The 14,680-nt window shown below is 50.0% G+C and overlaps 1 protein-coding gene across 1 annotated transcript; it reads right to left on the reverse strand.

Annotated features, from left to right (window-relative positions):
* Positions 1-4,919: 4,919 nt before the first annotated feature.
* Positions 4,920-10,234, reverse strand: LOC141748505 (protein FAM162B-like). The gene is made up of 4 exons (XM_074600678.1): positions 10,067-10,234; positions 8,115-8,220; positions 6,594-6,702; positions 4,920-5,934 (listed from the first exon to the last, which is right to left on the reverse strand). The coding sequence occupies exons 1-4, from the start codon at positions 10,197-10,199 to the stop codon at positions 5,827-5,829; spliced, it is 456 nt and encodes a 151-aa protein (XP_074456779.1). The 5' UTR covers positions 10,200-10,234; the 3' UTR covers positions 4,920-5,826.
* Between the last annotated feature and the right edge of the window lie 4,446 nt (positions 10,235-14,680).

Here is a 14,680-nt window from a genome sequence, read left to right on the forward strand (position 1 = left end):
CCCCTCTTGGCAGGACACCTGTGTCCCCCCAGCCGCAGGAGACATTCGTGCATCCAGCTGTCACCCATGGAGGTCCACAGACACCTGGACTTCACCTGAAACAAGCTCAAAACCCCTCCCTGGTGCATTCAGCAAAGGCAACAAAGAGGCAAGTAGATTAAAAGAGTCCTCAAACACTAAACATTAAGAGCTACAGGGAGGCTGTGGGCACTGGCACATTAGACACCGCAGCTGCACAGGCAGCCCCTGCCCATTGCTGCAGTTTCATGCTTGGCAGCCCCCCCCACAAGCCGTCCCCGGGCCCGCGCGTGGGCTCACGCCACAGCAGCGGGCGCCCCGCGGTCCCCAGCTCACAGCATCCCCTGCACCACCTGCGCGGCGGCTCTTAGGGGAAGAGAAAAGGAAAGGAGTGGGAGAGAACAACATGCAATAGCTGTATTTTTGCTTGGCATTAAGGTTTGTTTGTCAAGTAAAATTGCCCTCTCGTGGGGCTTAGAGCACTGAAATGCTGGGATATTTAACTGCCTGCTTTTCAAGGTTTACTGCAGCCCCTTAGTACGGTCTGAAACCATTCTGGAGAGTGTTCCATCCCCTCTGGAGCAGCATTGCTTTAATGACGTCTTTACAGCCCTAATGGATGTCCTTGGTAAATAGAAATTTGTTGCAGGACCATGCTTAGACAATGACAAAACAGCCACCGTGGAGCCAGGAGCTGGGTGTAAGGTGGTGCAATTCACAGTGCCCCGCGTGAGCTGGGTTTGCCATTCGTACCTTCTGGGGAAACAGAAGCATGAACCATTAGGAATGATTGTAATTAGCATATGACTAACTCACTGGGCTATTTTGGTTTCCATTTCATTTAGGAAAAAGTCTCAGGACTCTACATCATCCGGGAGAAGCGTATTACAGACCAGTGTGCAAATCCCTCCGTTTCCTGGTGGAGTCTCACCGGCGGTTTCTGGTAACTCTGCTCAGGCTGCAGAGCGCACATCAGCCATGAGTAAGCCCAACTCTTTCCTATGAAATCCTCTTCCAGACTGACCTCCTCCTTAGGGCAAGCCCTCTCACGCCCAGCAAACAGCAGTCCCTGCCCAAACAGCTCAAGGTTTGGGTCGCCGGGTCACCTCGGACCCTCCTCGAGTCACCGAGGAACACGGTGCTGCAGAGGAAGAGCCAGACCTCAGCTTTAGATTTCCAGGCAGAAAACTGTCTCACACACAGAGGAGGTGTGGAGCCAACGAGACCGATGTAGCGTTGAGGTTTGTGTCCGCATCCTTCACAGAGTGAAGGAATGAAATGGTCAGGTCCTTTCAGAGCCCTTCAGGAGCTACCTACTCCTCATAACACCGTCACAGAGGTTTTGCGATAAATCACACAGCACTATTGATTGTCAAACTACCTAACCATGGGAAATTGCTCTAATGCTACCTCAATGCATTAATGAATGATCCATTAATTAATTCCAATTATTGAATGTTGGCCTTGCTTTCCTGCTAGGCTGGAGTGACTTTGTGCCAAATCCAAACAGGCCATCACTGAAATCCTGATGGACCTGTGGGCCAGCAGCAGCCAGCGCATATTTGCCGCAGGGATGCTGAGCAAAGGAGAAAGCACGAGGCTGCTCCAAGCTGGAAAGATCTTCGCAGTAAGAGGGAGCAGGTCCCTTTTAGAGGTCCAAACCATCATTGCATCTCACCCAGAGGAAACATTCACCCTTGAAGCTCCTTTGGACTGACCCTTGGCAGTGCCAGGAACAAAAGCAGGTTTGCAGCCACTGGCTGGCCACGCTGCTCCCGTAGGTGCTGGTGCCTTGGGCACAGACAGATGGAACAAGTTTCTGATACATAACCACTGTGCTTTTTAGTTTTCCAGGGTAGTCAGCAGAGTCTGGAAAGCTTTTACATCCTCTCTTTGTGCAGAAGTACTATATTATTGATTCTATGTTAAAACAAACAAACAAACAAAAAAATCTATTTGGATTGCTTATGAAGAGGCTACTGATATAGTAAATTGCACGACACAGGAATAAATTCGCTATAGTGTCAACCACTGAAATGGCCAGTAAGCCAGCGATACTCACCAAGCAGTGGTCAGAAACTACAGGCATTTTGAACATCGCAGGAATCCAACTGCAAACAATAGCTGAGGGGCGACTAGTTACGCGCAGGGAAGAGCTGAGCCGGGGTGTTTCACATGCCGTATGGCACATAATGTCCAATGCTTGGAAGTTGAATGCGGGTGCATTCAGCCTTAAAACAAGCGGCAGTTTCCCAGCCTGTTGGGACACTAAATGCTGAAAGAACAGGGAAGTCTTTAAAATGAGACCCTTCGGAATGGCAAGATTTCATCTGCACCCAGGGAAAGAGCCCTTTGCACGTACAGGATCACGTCAGACTTGCTGCATCCCAGGGGAAGAGCAGAACACAGCAGATGGATGAAAAGAAATCAAGTGCCACTACAGACCCCTTGAGCAGGTCAAATAGAGGTAAAACGAGTAAGGAAGGGACCAAGATCTCCTGAGCTCAGGCTTCCCTTCTCACACCTTCTCTCTGAGGCACAGGAGGCTCGCGATGCAGAGCCTCCCATGTAAGCTGGATCTCACCGCGTTGTCAGAGGTGTGCCCAGCTCTGCCCCGCAGCAGCCCGGTTCCCTGGGGAGGCCAACTCTCTGGAAATCACTGAAACTTCAAAAAAAAAAAAAAAAAGGCTTAATCCACAGCCGGGAGCAACTGCCGCACTGATGTTAATGGAAGCAGAATTAGATCAACTCCAGCTACTAGGGAAAATCTTCCCCAAGTAATTGTTATCGTAATGCAAAGCTCTGCAGCACCAGCCACCAGCACGTTGTTAACCGTTCCCAGAGAGGAGTTCATTAAAACGGCAAAAACCCTGCAAGGGGAGGAAGCATTACTTTCCTGCCGGTACAGAGCAGTAAACGAGGAGGTGAGGATTGAAAGGACTCACCCTTGGTCTCCCCGAGCATTGTGGCAGCCCAGCACGCTCCCAGCTCTATCCTCAGAGGGGAGCCAGCCCCTCACCTTGTCCTCAGGCCCGGCTAGGGAAAGACAGGTTACTTTATTGAAAAAGGGATGAAAAGCTCCTACCTAGTAACGACTCCCATCCCTTTTTTTAAACAACTGGGGATCAGGTGTGACTCTGAACTAATAGAGATGAGAGGAGAAGTAAAAAATCCCACCACGACCCTAAGGTGGTGAGGATTAGCCAATTATACATCCACGAAGCTGTGTTAATTAGAAGCTTTTCAAGAGAAGAGTCAAAGGACTTTGCAAACACAGATGGAAGCCGGTTTTAACGAGCAGTGATAAGTCCCAGAGTTGGAGAGGCATGGGCGGTGCGATGTCCTCTGCTGGCATCCCCAACTACTTACAGGGGATGGCTCCAGCCGGGGCTGCGCTACACCAGCAGCCACCCGCCACCCACCGAGAGCACGCCGGTGATTAGCCCAACTGATTTTTGAGGGAATGTTATGATATTAAAGTGAATAATTGTGTAGCCGGGGCTGGTAAAAGATCATTCCCTACATAATAGTCATAGCTCTTTGTGAGAGCCCAGGAGCACCTGGGTCACCTGGTGGCTCAGAAGCGGCCCGTCATCAGTGGCTCAGGGAGGAGGAATTGATTTTTTCCCTTTTTCTTAATGATGATGTGTAATGCAGCAGCTTTATGCACTAGTCAACAGAGACTGGGGCTGTTTAAGAGTATTTGATAATAGCTCACACCTGAAGCAGCCTTTTTTTTCCAAGGCAGAGGGAAGTGAGCTGAACAAGTCACAATTAATTTACTTGTTCTTTATATACGGTTATGGTCATCTCCTTTCCTTTGTAAGTCAGGGAAGCTCAGAACGGGGATGTGGATTTGTTTACAAGATTCAAAATGGGTTTCTTTAAGTGTTATGTGTCCCTTCTTAAAAAGGGCACATGAAAGCCATTTAGGAATTAAAAAAAAAAAAAGAAAAATCTAAAAGACTGACCAGAGCTGGTTTAGTTTATCCCCAAATGAACACCAACTTTGAGGTAATTCTTGAGGTTTATAGCGCTCACCAAGAAAACCAAGTCACGTGAAATGAAAGAGCCCATATTACCTGTGCAGGCAAAAATGCCTTCTCAGCTGAGACTTGTTTGCTCTGTGCTTGTCCTAGACCATTATTCTCACTTCCCTGAGATGTGCTTCCTGAGGAATACCACAGGGAGCAGACATCACTTTCGGTAAACTCTACTGCACGGGGCTGTGAGTCAGAAACAAGGACTGCAAACACCGAGCTGTGACAGATGTCACAGCCCCCTCACACTCGCTCCTCACCCTCAACGGCTGTGGAACGTGGAGAAAAGTGCTCCTAAGAAGCATCAGAGAGATGGAGTCCCAGAGCCCGACAACCGCCGACCGCCTGCCGATGCCCCAGCCCATCCTTGCCAGCAGCGTGTTCGTGTAGTGGCACACCAGCGATGAGCAGATGTCATTTTTGACACAATAAACCTCAGAAACCTGAGCAGGAGCTTTCCAGACCTTCCCCGGAGCACGAGTGCAACCGCTCCAAGTAACAAACCTTGCAAAGGCCAAGCCTTGGTGCGATGCTCAGGACACTGCACAAAGGCTGAGCATGGTTACAGCATCTGCAACCTCCTACGGCAGCCAGGGTAAGGCGGCTGGGTTTGTCATTCCGTGTCCCTTGGCACCCCACGCAGCACACCCAGCTCCACCAGCCTCTCTTACGGGTCTCGAGGGGTTACGAATGACGCACGGGGGCTCAGACCATCAGCGCCCACAAGCATGAGCTGAAGTTTAATCAATTCCTGAAAACGAAACATTCAGTCCTTCATTAGGATATCTCCCATCTGTTCAACATCGTCCCAGAGAGTTGGGTGACCCTTTAAATGAAGCTGTGAAGAGATGCGTTTGTTTTAGATATAATTGGAGAGCTGTTTTATTATGAATTAATGAACTATGATGATTAAAAAGAATCCAGTTTTAGCAAACCATGTATTAATGATTACTCCTGACTAAAATCACAACCAAGTGCTAGAGAACTTCCGTGGTGGTGACTGGAAGCAGAAGACGAGAAACCAGTGAGGTGCGACAGGACAAGAGGCGCCTCCAGGGCAGGCTCCCTGACCTGGGCAGGGGTTCCCGGGGCTGCCCCACAGCAACCGAACCACTCCAGGTGCCCACACTACCACTCCACGTCACTGCCATCTGTCCCAAAGCCCCTTTTGGCCCACATCAGTCATCAGGGTCTGCTCACTCCCCTCCTTCTTCCCAGCCCCTCCTCATGCTCGTGTCCCCGCTCTCCCCTGGCCACGGGACCCCGCGAGGGGAGGGAGAGGGGACAGTGATGGCAGCAGGCTCAGAGGTAGAGATAATTGGCCTCTTGGTTCTTGCAAAACATATTTGCCCTAGGCCCCTTTGGCCAAGGCTGTTTGCCCTGGAGGCATTGCACAGAACGGGATGATCTCTGATGCAGGGCCGCATCCTTCCTGGCTGTGAGGAGACACGGCCACACTGAGCATCAGCAGCGCCACAAAAAGCCAATCCTGAGCTGAGGAGTCCTGCATGCGTCCTTCCCACACTTTCCCGTTTAGAAGAAACTTCTGTATTTCAGCAGAACCCAGCGTCAAAGACCAGAGGCCACAGAAAGCAGCTCTTGGAGTTTCCGTAAGAGTTTCACAGTTTGTATGGAGCACTTTTTAAGCAGTGAAATCTTTGCCCTGAGAGTTTCAGTTAAAAAGCTCCAAAGATTTAAATGAAGACAGGTACATATGCCGTGTGTGCAAATCACTTATCTCCTGCAGTTAAAAGAAATCTGTTCCCAATCATTGTGGCTTCCCAGCAGCTGTCTCCTCATCTTTCTCCACCTCAGCCTTCCATTTGGCCCTCTTTTCTATGTTCATCGTCAGCAGCGTGCGATCCCTTTTAGCAGCCTTGAAAAGAAATGGTGAAAATCATTGCATGCACACATTTCCCACCACTGAATTTCCCCACATTTGCACCCCTTGCTTTGACATCCCACTGTCCTTTTTGATATTTTGCAGCGACAGAAGTTAATGAGTTTCCTTGTTTTACCAAGCGTTCAGCATTTGCAGCTCTGATTAGCAGTGTAAATTGTTTAGAGGTGCGCTGGGACACGCAGGTCAGGCTGGAGACCCTCCTTCCCCACCGGCGGGATGGGAAGAAGCAAGTGTCACAGCTCTTGGTGGCCATGGTGGCACGCAGGCCGGGCAGGCAGGGTGGCAGGAACTTCATGGCCCATGGATGCAGGGCAGGACCGGGCACCGTTGACACTGTCTGAGCTCCTCCACAACCTTTGGACTGGCCTCTTTGCCGAGATACCATGATACAGAGGGCTGTACTGCACGGGTTTATGGCAAAGTGGGTCAGAAGGAACACATCAACCAGCAAGCTGTGCTTCCCCATGCCAACCTCCTCTCTGGAGAACGGGGTGGCACAGATCCTGTGCAAATATTGCTCGTATGGACTTATTCTCAAACATACCTGTCACCCAGGCACTTATTTACAAAGAGAGCATGCACAGCCCGTATGTTAAGTGACTCGGTTCACTTCACCCAGAAACAACACTCACCTCTTTGCCTGTGATTACCATGGCCAAACAGCCCAGCAAGGTCAGTGCAATCATGATGTAGCAAACCTTTATCCTGACGCTGTTCCTTGCTGCATCGAGGACCTCAGACCTGTAGAGGACAGAGCAGAGTTTCCCTCCTGCCGGTGAAATGAGATCACGGGGAGCTGCGTAATGCATCCTGAATTCTTGCAGAAACTGCCCATTAATGTAAGCGTGCTTCAGCCTTCTCTTTCTGCAAGTGCCTGGAGGAGGACTCGAAAAGTTGGCCTACGGGGGAAAGATTTAGCCCCCCTCCCACACAGATGGGGTATTGCTACTCCCAGCAGTTGTCAGTTACAACAGGAATAACAAATCCCGTTCTCCCACCTTCTTTTATTGCACATGGGAGTGAACACCTGAAAAACGACAAGGACAGGAAAGTCTTACCACCGTGATAATGGAGTTATGAGGGCCCCCGCTTTGGGTGCTGCAGGGCAGGGTGCGGGGTGTTGCACAGCACCAGGAGACGCTGGGGCCATGCCACCGGGGCCAGGCAATGCCTCCCTCAGCGGAATAAAATCACGTACGCGACATTTTGGCTAAGAGCAACGGAGAGTTTTCACAGAGCGAAGAAGCACAGCGAGGGGTGACAGGTCTGTGGCCACATCTCACCCCAGCTGCAGGCGGTGCCTTGCAGCCCCGTCCCACCGCACCATACCCTCTGCCGGGCACCAGCCCTAGCAGCCCCTGCCCACGGCGGGAGGCTGGGCTGCGCTGGCATGGACGGTCACACCGTCCACGCGGAGTTTCTTCCCAAGCAGCTGAAACGCCACAGCCCTGGCCAGGAAATCTCCACCACCTTCCATGGGTGACTCACGGCATTTATCCCACAATTCATGCTTGCAAGAGAATGCAGCGTGGCAATGAGTCATCCGTGAAATCCTGTCCAGCCATGGATTTGCTTACACCTCCAAGGGGAAGGCCAGCTGGAGGAGCCCCCGGGGTGTCACAAGTCAGGCAGCATTAGGTCCCCAACACTGAGTGACAACCCTTTAACAAAATGCCTCGACAAAGGGGTGAAACCGTAGCCCAGACCTGAGGAACTTGTGTGAGATGTCTACCACCAAAGCTGCGTATATCCCCAGCTTCCTTTTAAAATGTAGCATTATTAATTGCTAATCAATAAAACCTAGCAAAGATTGCAAAAACCCAAAGCGGATGATATTTTACCGTGATGCCTTCCAAGTTACAAAGCCACTTGTCCTGCAAAAGACTCTTCAGCTTAGTCTGAAACTTACGATATCAAAAACAAGTGAGTCCAGTCAACTTCACAGGGCACAACAAAAAGTTCATGCTCCCAAAAATTCTGGTTATTTTTGGACACCAGGAGCAGCAGGCCTCGTCAGCAAGGAGGAACACTAATCCTCACCATGTGAGCACGCTTCTGAGCGATGTAAACTGTGGTCTTAGTCTGTATGTTTACATCCAAGAGCATCACTCAGGCAAAGGAATTTCATGTCAGAAGAAAACAGATCTACTTACGATATGTGCTTGGGAATGTCCTCCTCCTTTTTAAAGCGTCCTGCCCATACTAACACCTTTTTATCAAAATTTGTAGGCCTTCTGTCATTTTTGAACGCTTTGTAACCTGTAAGAGATTTTATAAAAGAAAACAAATAGCTAGGCTTAAAGGGGAAGAGGAAAAAAGCTGTCGTTACAGGGGGAAAAGGACTGAGAGTTCAGAATGGCACTTTTCTATTCTGAGAGCTAAATGCGCTTTCTAGTGTCAAAAGGACTCAGCAACTGGTGTGAGATGCTTTGTTACCCTTGCAGCTTATTTCATTCCGCCCAATTTTTTTTTTTTTCCCTTTAGTTTAGGTGGGTTTTAAACTAAAAATCTCTTTTAGCCTTCGTGATTAAGGGGGTAAAGGATGTGGGGCTGGTTGCCCAAGCCCGTAGCATGCTCTCAGCCTGCAGGCACCTTGCTTTTGAAGGGCCCAACGAGCGAGTTAAGCAAACTGCCAGCAGCCTGGCAGCACTAATAACTCCTCGACAGCATCTCCTTCTGCAAGCGCTCATGGAGAGACGAGGCCCGTTAAAATACAGATGGTGGGAGGCTGGCAGTCATTCTCATGCAAGCTGGGTACCATGTCACCGTACTCTAATGATGATACATTACACCCTGGCAGACTACCGCGGTGATGCCATTAGCATGCTGTCACCCTGAGCACCACCCGAGAGGGACTCTGCCTCCTCTTGATGGAAACAAGCCCAACGACAGGCCACGGCGAGGGCAGCAGCAGGGAGACCCTGCAAAAATAGGGTAAGCAATGGCTAGCTCTAATCCTGGCTTTGGCACTGCCACACCGGTGGTCATCACCAGGTGGCTGGGACTGCTCGCACGCCCTGGTAGGTGCACCCAAGATGCCGGGTTGTGGTGCCCTGGGCTTGCAGATGTGGGGCTGGTGTTTAGAAATGCCCTGTGGGTGACCAGGGTGTGCAGGAAGGGATGGAGATGAAGATGCCCCCAGTCTCAGTGTCCCGCACTCCCTGGCTGCTGCTGGATCGCTGGTGCTTGGCTGCAAGGAGATCACTGCCACTACCGAGCAGGGCACAGGGAGCATCTCTTCCGGGTTGAGACCGTGAAATCACAGTCAGTGCCTGGGCTCCAGCCCAGCTCATGCGTGCCAGGACTTGTGACTGGCTGAAAAATCCCAGCTGTGACGCTTGGCACCCAGACCCCCGCCTGGGAAAATGTAATCTCCTGCTTCTCCTGTTTCTCTTGCAGAGTGACAGTGAGACCGGGAGAGCTACATCTGAAATACCAGCAAGTGTCTGCATCAGATGTGCAGCAAGCAGCAGGATGGATCGCTAAAAGGACAGTCTCCATCCCAGGGAAGACGATGCTGGATTTCCCGCAGCCCTCCCAGGGAGCGTGGGCAGCCCAGCCTCGCTGGGGCGAGGGGCATGCGAAGGCACGGCCGAGGAGGGGTTGCTGCAGATTAAAAAGAGAAACTACCTCCACGCCAGGGAGGTTGCCCACGCGGGAGCAGCCCGGGCCCGTGGCCTGTCCTGCCCCCGCGCAGAGGTGGATGTCAGCCGGCAGGGGGCACGGGGGCAGAACTTGCACCAGCCAGGCACCTGTGGGGACATGCACCGGTCCTCCTCCCGAAACCTGGCAGCTGGGGGGAGGGAGGAACATTTATTTATTTCTTTCTAATTAACTGGTTCCCTGACATGAAGGTGTCAGTTTGTATTTGCTGCCATAGGAGGATTATTTAGCAAGAAAAACCAAACAACTTCATCCCTGTGCACTGCGCTGGTCGGGGCTCTCACTTTGCCCCGTGTCTCGGGAGCGTTTGTGACCCCAGGAGATGCGGCTCTGCGGTAACACAACCACAGAGGAGAACGGGGTCATTTTCTTGTCCTTTCCTGCAAATACCCTTTCCCTCTGTGCTGCAGTGCAAAACAGCGACCAAAGCCTCTCTACCCACCTGGATTAGCCGTCTGCAAAGCCGCCTCCTGAGCACCCTTGGCTCTGTCGCTGACGGCTCTGGCGGGGTGCAGGACCATCCGAGCCCCCCGCCGCCACAGCCCGGGGCTGCGCCCCAGCAGCATCCCCAGCATCCTGCCCGCACCACGCCGGGCACCCGCCACGTCTGGGCGTTATGAACATAAAACTACCCCTTCCTGCATTTCCACCCTGGCTGCCAGCAGATTTTGCTTGCGTCACGATGACTAGTTAAGTTTATTGGCCGTGTTTGCCAAAAGGACACACCTTGCGAGCGTGGCGGGCAGAGATCACTCCCCGGCAGCTCCACCCGGCCCCCGTGGACCCTGCCCCGCTCCCCACCCACCCCACGGCGCCACGGAGGAGGGCAACGGGGACTGGACTGACGGTATTTTCCCAGTCCTTGCTATGGTGGGGCTGAAATAGGACAGCACACTGTATTTCCCCAAAGACAGGCTTAGTGACTGCTAATTATCACAGCCAGTTGAGCTGTTAGACTTCTAAATTGTTCCCAGCTAAAAAATAATCTGGCGAATCAGTTGTGTTAGACAGACTTTTTGAAGAGGAGCCACATTTGCCCTATCTCAGCATAGATGTGGTTTGGCAGAAGGAAACTGAAGCCGATGTTTGTGGCTATAAATGCAGATGGGAAATTGTTCTCACATCCAGGCTGCAAACTTCCCTGGCAAAGAAATGTATTTTGGGTTATAATCAGTAAACTAAGAAATAATATCAAAAACCTTAGGCGTTGTAGCATTTGTCAGTCAGTAAAATTGTCACTGAAATGTAGCAGTACCTATAAAGTATTTGTCGTCTTTGAATTCAGTCTCCACGAAGTCTGGACAGTGCTGGATGTTTTCCATAACATCAGCTGTTCTAACCAGAGCATGAACCAAAACCAATGCTATTTTATCACTTTGACATTTCTCCTGCCGTTTTGCACAAAATTCTCCCTGATGGGCCAGGAAATGGAAATGCAAACGACTTGTCTCGTTTGGAGCAGTGGGGTATTTACTCTCCTTAGACATACAAGGCTCTAAAGCTGATTTACAACTGGGCGGGGGGGGGAAACTCCATTTGAAAGGGAAGAAGCTGTTGCCGAAAGGAAAATTTTCAGAACCATTTAGTAATACTATCAAATGCAACATTGCAGATAATCAAAGTGTGTCTAACAGCAAGGGGAGGAACTGCAAGGGAATAAATAGAGCTCGGGATGTTGGCAAGAATATTCTTTAAGGGCTGAGAGGACGAAAGACGTGAGACAGATGCAGCTCCAGCCACCCGCCTCCTGGCCCCGAGGAAAAACTCTCCCATTTATAGAGATGTTTTATGTTTTTTGAGAAGACAAAGCTATTGATACTGAGGAAAGAAGAAACTCGCAGCAATGACAAATGTGATTTTTGCTCTTTCATGAAAGCTTCACAACGCATCCGGACATACCACAATGCGTTTAGCTTAATTTGCTTATAATTTGGTAAAGCAAATTAGATCCATTTCCAGACTAGGAACGCATACAGAAAAATAAATAAATAAATAAAACGGTGGTTTGAGCTTCCAGCTGCAAACAAGCAGAAATCAGGGGATGCGATTATGCTGGAAGAAGCAGAAGGGAAACCTGGTAAAGTCACTGAGGATATTTGTGTCCTGCTCAGGGTTCCCCTGGGGGAAGATGGGCGTGAGGAAGGGGAAAGGGGCATTTATAGCATGAAGTTTAAAGCGCTTGGCACCGCAGAGCATCCCGCAGGGCCCTTTCTCGCCTTGCAGAAAGGCTGCTGAGTGGAAAACCAGCTCTGTACACCGGGACACCCATGGGACGTGCTGCCGCCATGCTCACATCGCCCTTGGAGCCGCCCAGCCCCACAGGGGCTCTGGCCGTGCAGAGCATTTTCACTTTAACAGGCACTCTCCCAAAGGCTTATTGCAAAATCGACTGTCTTTATGTCCTGCCTGATTATGGACTTGAAGAGGGAAAAAAAAAAAAAAAAGAACATTTTTATTTTATCTCTTAGTTTCTTAAACGTGGAGAAAATCGTGGGGGTTTCAGGCCTCCAGTGCTTATCCACCTAGGGGTTGCCAGCTATTTCCCCTAGAAGACACAGCAGCTAACAGCTGTATTAATCTTGTCTGCTGTGAGCAAAAAAAGAACTTCAGGATTTATTATGCCAGCATTTAGAAGCGCAAAGACACAGAGGTCTTCATGAAACCACAAAGGCAGTTACTTTTTCCTGAATTTTACTCGTTTCTCTGGCGCCGTTGTAATAATTTACTGCAGTGCATGAAAGCTAATAAAAAGCTGTACACGGCACTGCGTTAGGGAATCAAGCTTTCTCTCGTGCACTGTGGATCTCTCTCTGGCCCAGAGCATCTTGAATCCCCTCCTGGGAGGCAGAGAGATGCAGGATGCTCTGGGACCGCGGTAGCCTTGTGTGGAGCATGGTGGCCTTAGTCCTCCTTAGAGGCGTCTTGTGCCCAGCCCGGTACACGCACATCCCCCCGCCCAGGTTACAGAAGGTCCCCATGAGGCTCATCCATTCACTCCCCTCACCAGGCCACTGCTTGATACCCATCAGTGACTCATTAGCGGAGTGCAACCATTATTTCGTGACGGGGAGTCTGTTGTACAGCGGTAACAACTTGTTCAGGGATGCAGAAACAGCAAGACTAGGCTTAAAGCACCATCTCCTCCTCTTCCCACATCCTCCTGCCAGGAGGAGAGCAGGACCCCGGCTCCTCAGCAGGGCCTGGGCAGAGCAGATAACAGCTCACACGCCGAGTGGCTGTACAGACGTCCCCCGGCTTCCTCTGACCCTTGCTGCACGGGCAGAGCACAGACCCGAAGGTTTTTGAGCTACAAAGGAGCAGGCTGGCTCAGAGAGAGCAGAGGACGGTTCGCAGCTGGGGTGGCGGCGCAGGCTCTCGACATCCCCGTTTTCTGTGCGAGAGCGATGGGTAGTTGCAACACTTGCTGCACGCCGGTGCCAGCACCGAAGATGGAAAAATAAACACAAAAGCTCCCAGGGCTCCATCCCGGTTCTGCAACATCTTCACAACTCTCTTGCCACCTCGGACCCCAACTTCGCTGCGAGGACCAGCAGCCAGTTGTCCTCCCCCTCCTTAAATGTACACAAAAGCCTTTGCAGAACTGGAACTGAAAGGCCACAGTATAAAATACATTGTTCTTTGTAAAAATCCATTGCTCTTTGATTTCTGACTGGCTTTACACTGTCATTCCCAATACCTTAATTCTGATTATTGTCAGCCTATTACAGCAATGAGAAACTTGGACTCGGGTCCTCTTCACCTGTTCTGCTGCTGCTGCTTTCAACAGCCACAGGAATGAAGGAATTTATTCCTCCGGCAGCCCCAGGTTCCCGTATGTCTCTTTACATCTCCTGGTTAATTTTCATAAGATTGCACAACGAATGTTTTTAGTCATATACACAAAAGAATGCATAAGAGTACTCAACTGAAAAAGTATTACTCTGTAAAGCTTTTTTCATGTGCAGTGTCCTCAAAACCACATGGCTTACCACCAGGCTCTATTTTGCATGCCATGCAAACTTTTTACATGAGGGTTCTGATGAAGAGCAGGAGATAATCTTATCTTAAAATTCTTTGCCTTCCCCACATCTAATTAAATATGCAGCAGAGCTCAGTCTTGGTTCCTAGACAAGATAAACAAGCAGTCCTGGATGGACTCATGGCTCATGAAATACTAAGTGAGTCAGGAAATATTCCTCCACGAAACTGTGCATTCTCCAGCAGCGCAATTTAACACAGCAAGAGCAATGAATTGCTTTGAAATGTCTCACCTACCTGCAGACTCCCAGCCCAAGAGCCATCCCTCCTCCCCAGGGTCCCCAGGGAGCAGCAGCACCTGGGGGGGGGCTTCAGTTGTCTCCAGGAGGTAGGTCACATCCTCCCCATATCACAAAATCATCTGCCCTAAGGAGACCCAACTGCAAATCCCAAGAAACGAAAAGCTTCTTAACGATTTCTTACCATGGACAAGTCAAATCAAGAGAACAGTCACAGCACCTTACAGCACAACCAGACTCGGAGGGTTTGTAAAGAGCTCTGAAAACAAGCACCGGCATGAGACTTTAATCACTTCAGGATATTTGGATTCGGTTTTTGATAATCTTGAGTGTTACCAATAAAACACGACATCTGCTAAAAGAGAGCAATGACAATGAATGAGTCCCTCCCCTCTTTGCTTTTAAAAGAATGAAATCATGATTCCTCTATCCAGTTACTGAGACATCCTGCACTTTCTGCCAATGTTGTCCCTGTTCCTCCAAATTTGATAGTATCGCTACCATTTGAAAAATCTTGCCTAGCAACCACAAAGAAGACACTAATCCACACTGATTAAAAAAAAAAAAAAAAAAACCAAACCAAAACCCAACAAACCCAGAAAAAAAGACCAACCCACAAACCAAACCACAGACTCTGCTGACTCTGGTAAATCTTGCCTAATTTATACCCTATAAGTCTTTTGGCATCAGTATCTTAAGAGGGAAAGGTAGTCGATGTCACACGCACTGGCTATTTTCTACAGCAGGAGCAGTCATTTCCCCTGGGTGAAAAAGATCTG

This window comes from Larus michahellis, chromosome 9 (genome assembly GCF_964199755.1).
Source record: "Larus michahellis chromosome 9, bLarMic1.1, whole genome shotgun sequence".
NCBI classification, from domain to species: domain Eukaryota; kingdom Metazoa; phylum Chordata; class Aves; order Charadriiformes; family Laridae; genus Larus; species Larus michahellis.

Excerpts from the sequence above, each read along its gene's own strand:
- LOC141748505 (XM_074600678.1), bottom strand. The coding sequence starts at position 10,199 with ATGCTGGGGATGCTGCTGGGGCGCAGCCCCGGGCTGTGGCGGCGGGGG. Across the intron at positions 8,221-10,066 it reads TTTGCAGACGGCTAATCCAG|GTTACAAAGCGTTCAAAAAT; the intron begins GTGGGTAGAGAG and ends AATCTCTTACAG. Across the intron at positions 5,935-6,593 it reads TGGTAATCACAGGCAAAGAG|GCTGCTAAAAGGGATCGCAC; the intron begins GTGAGTGTTGTT and ends TTTCTTTTCAAG.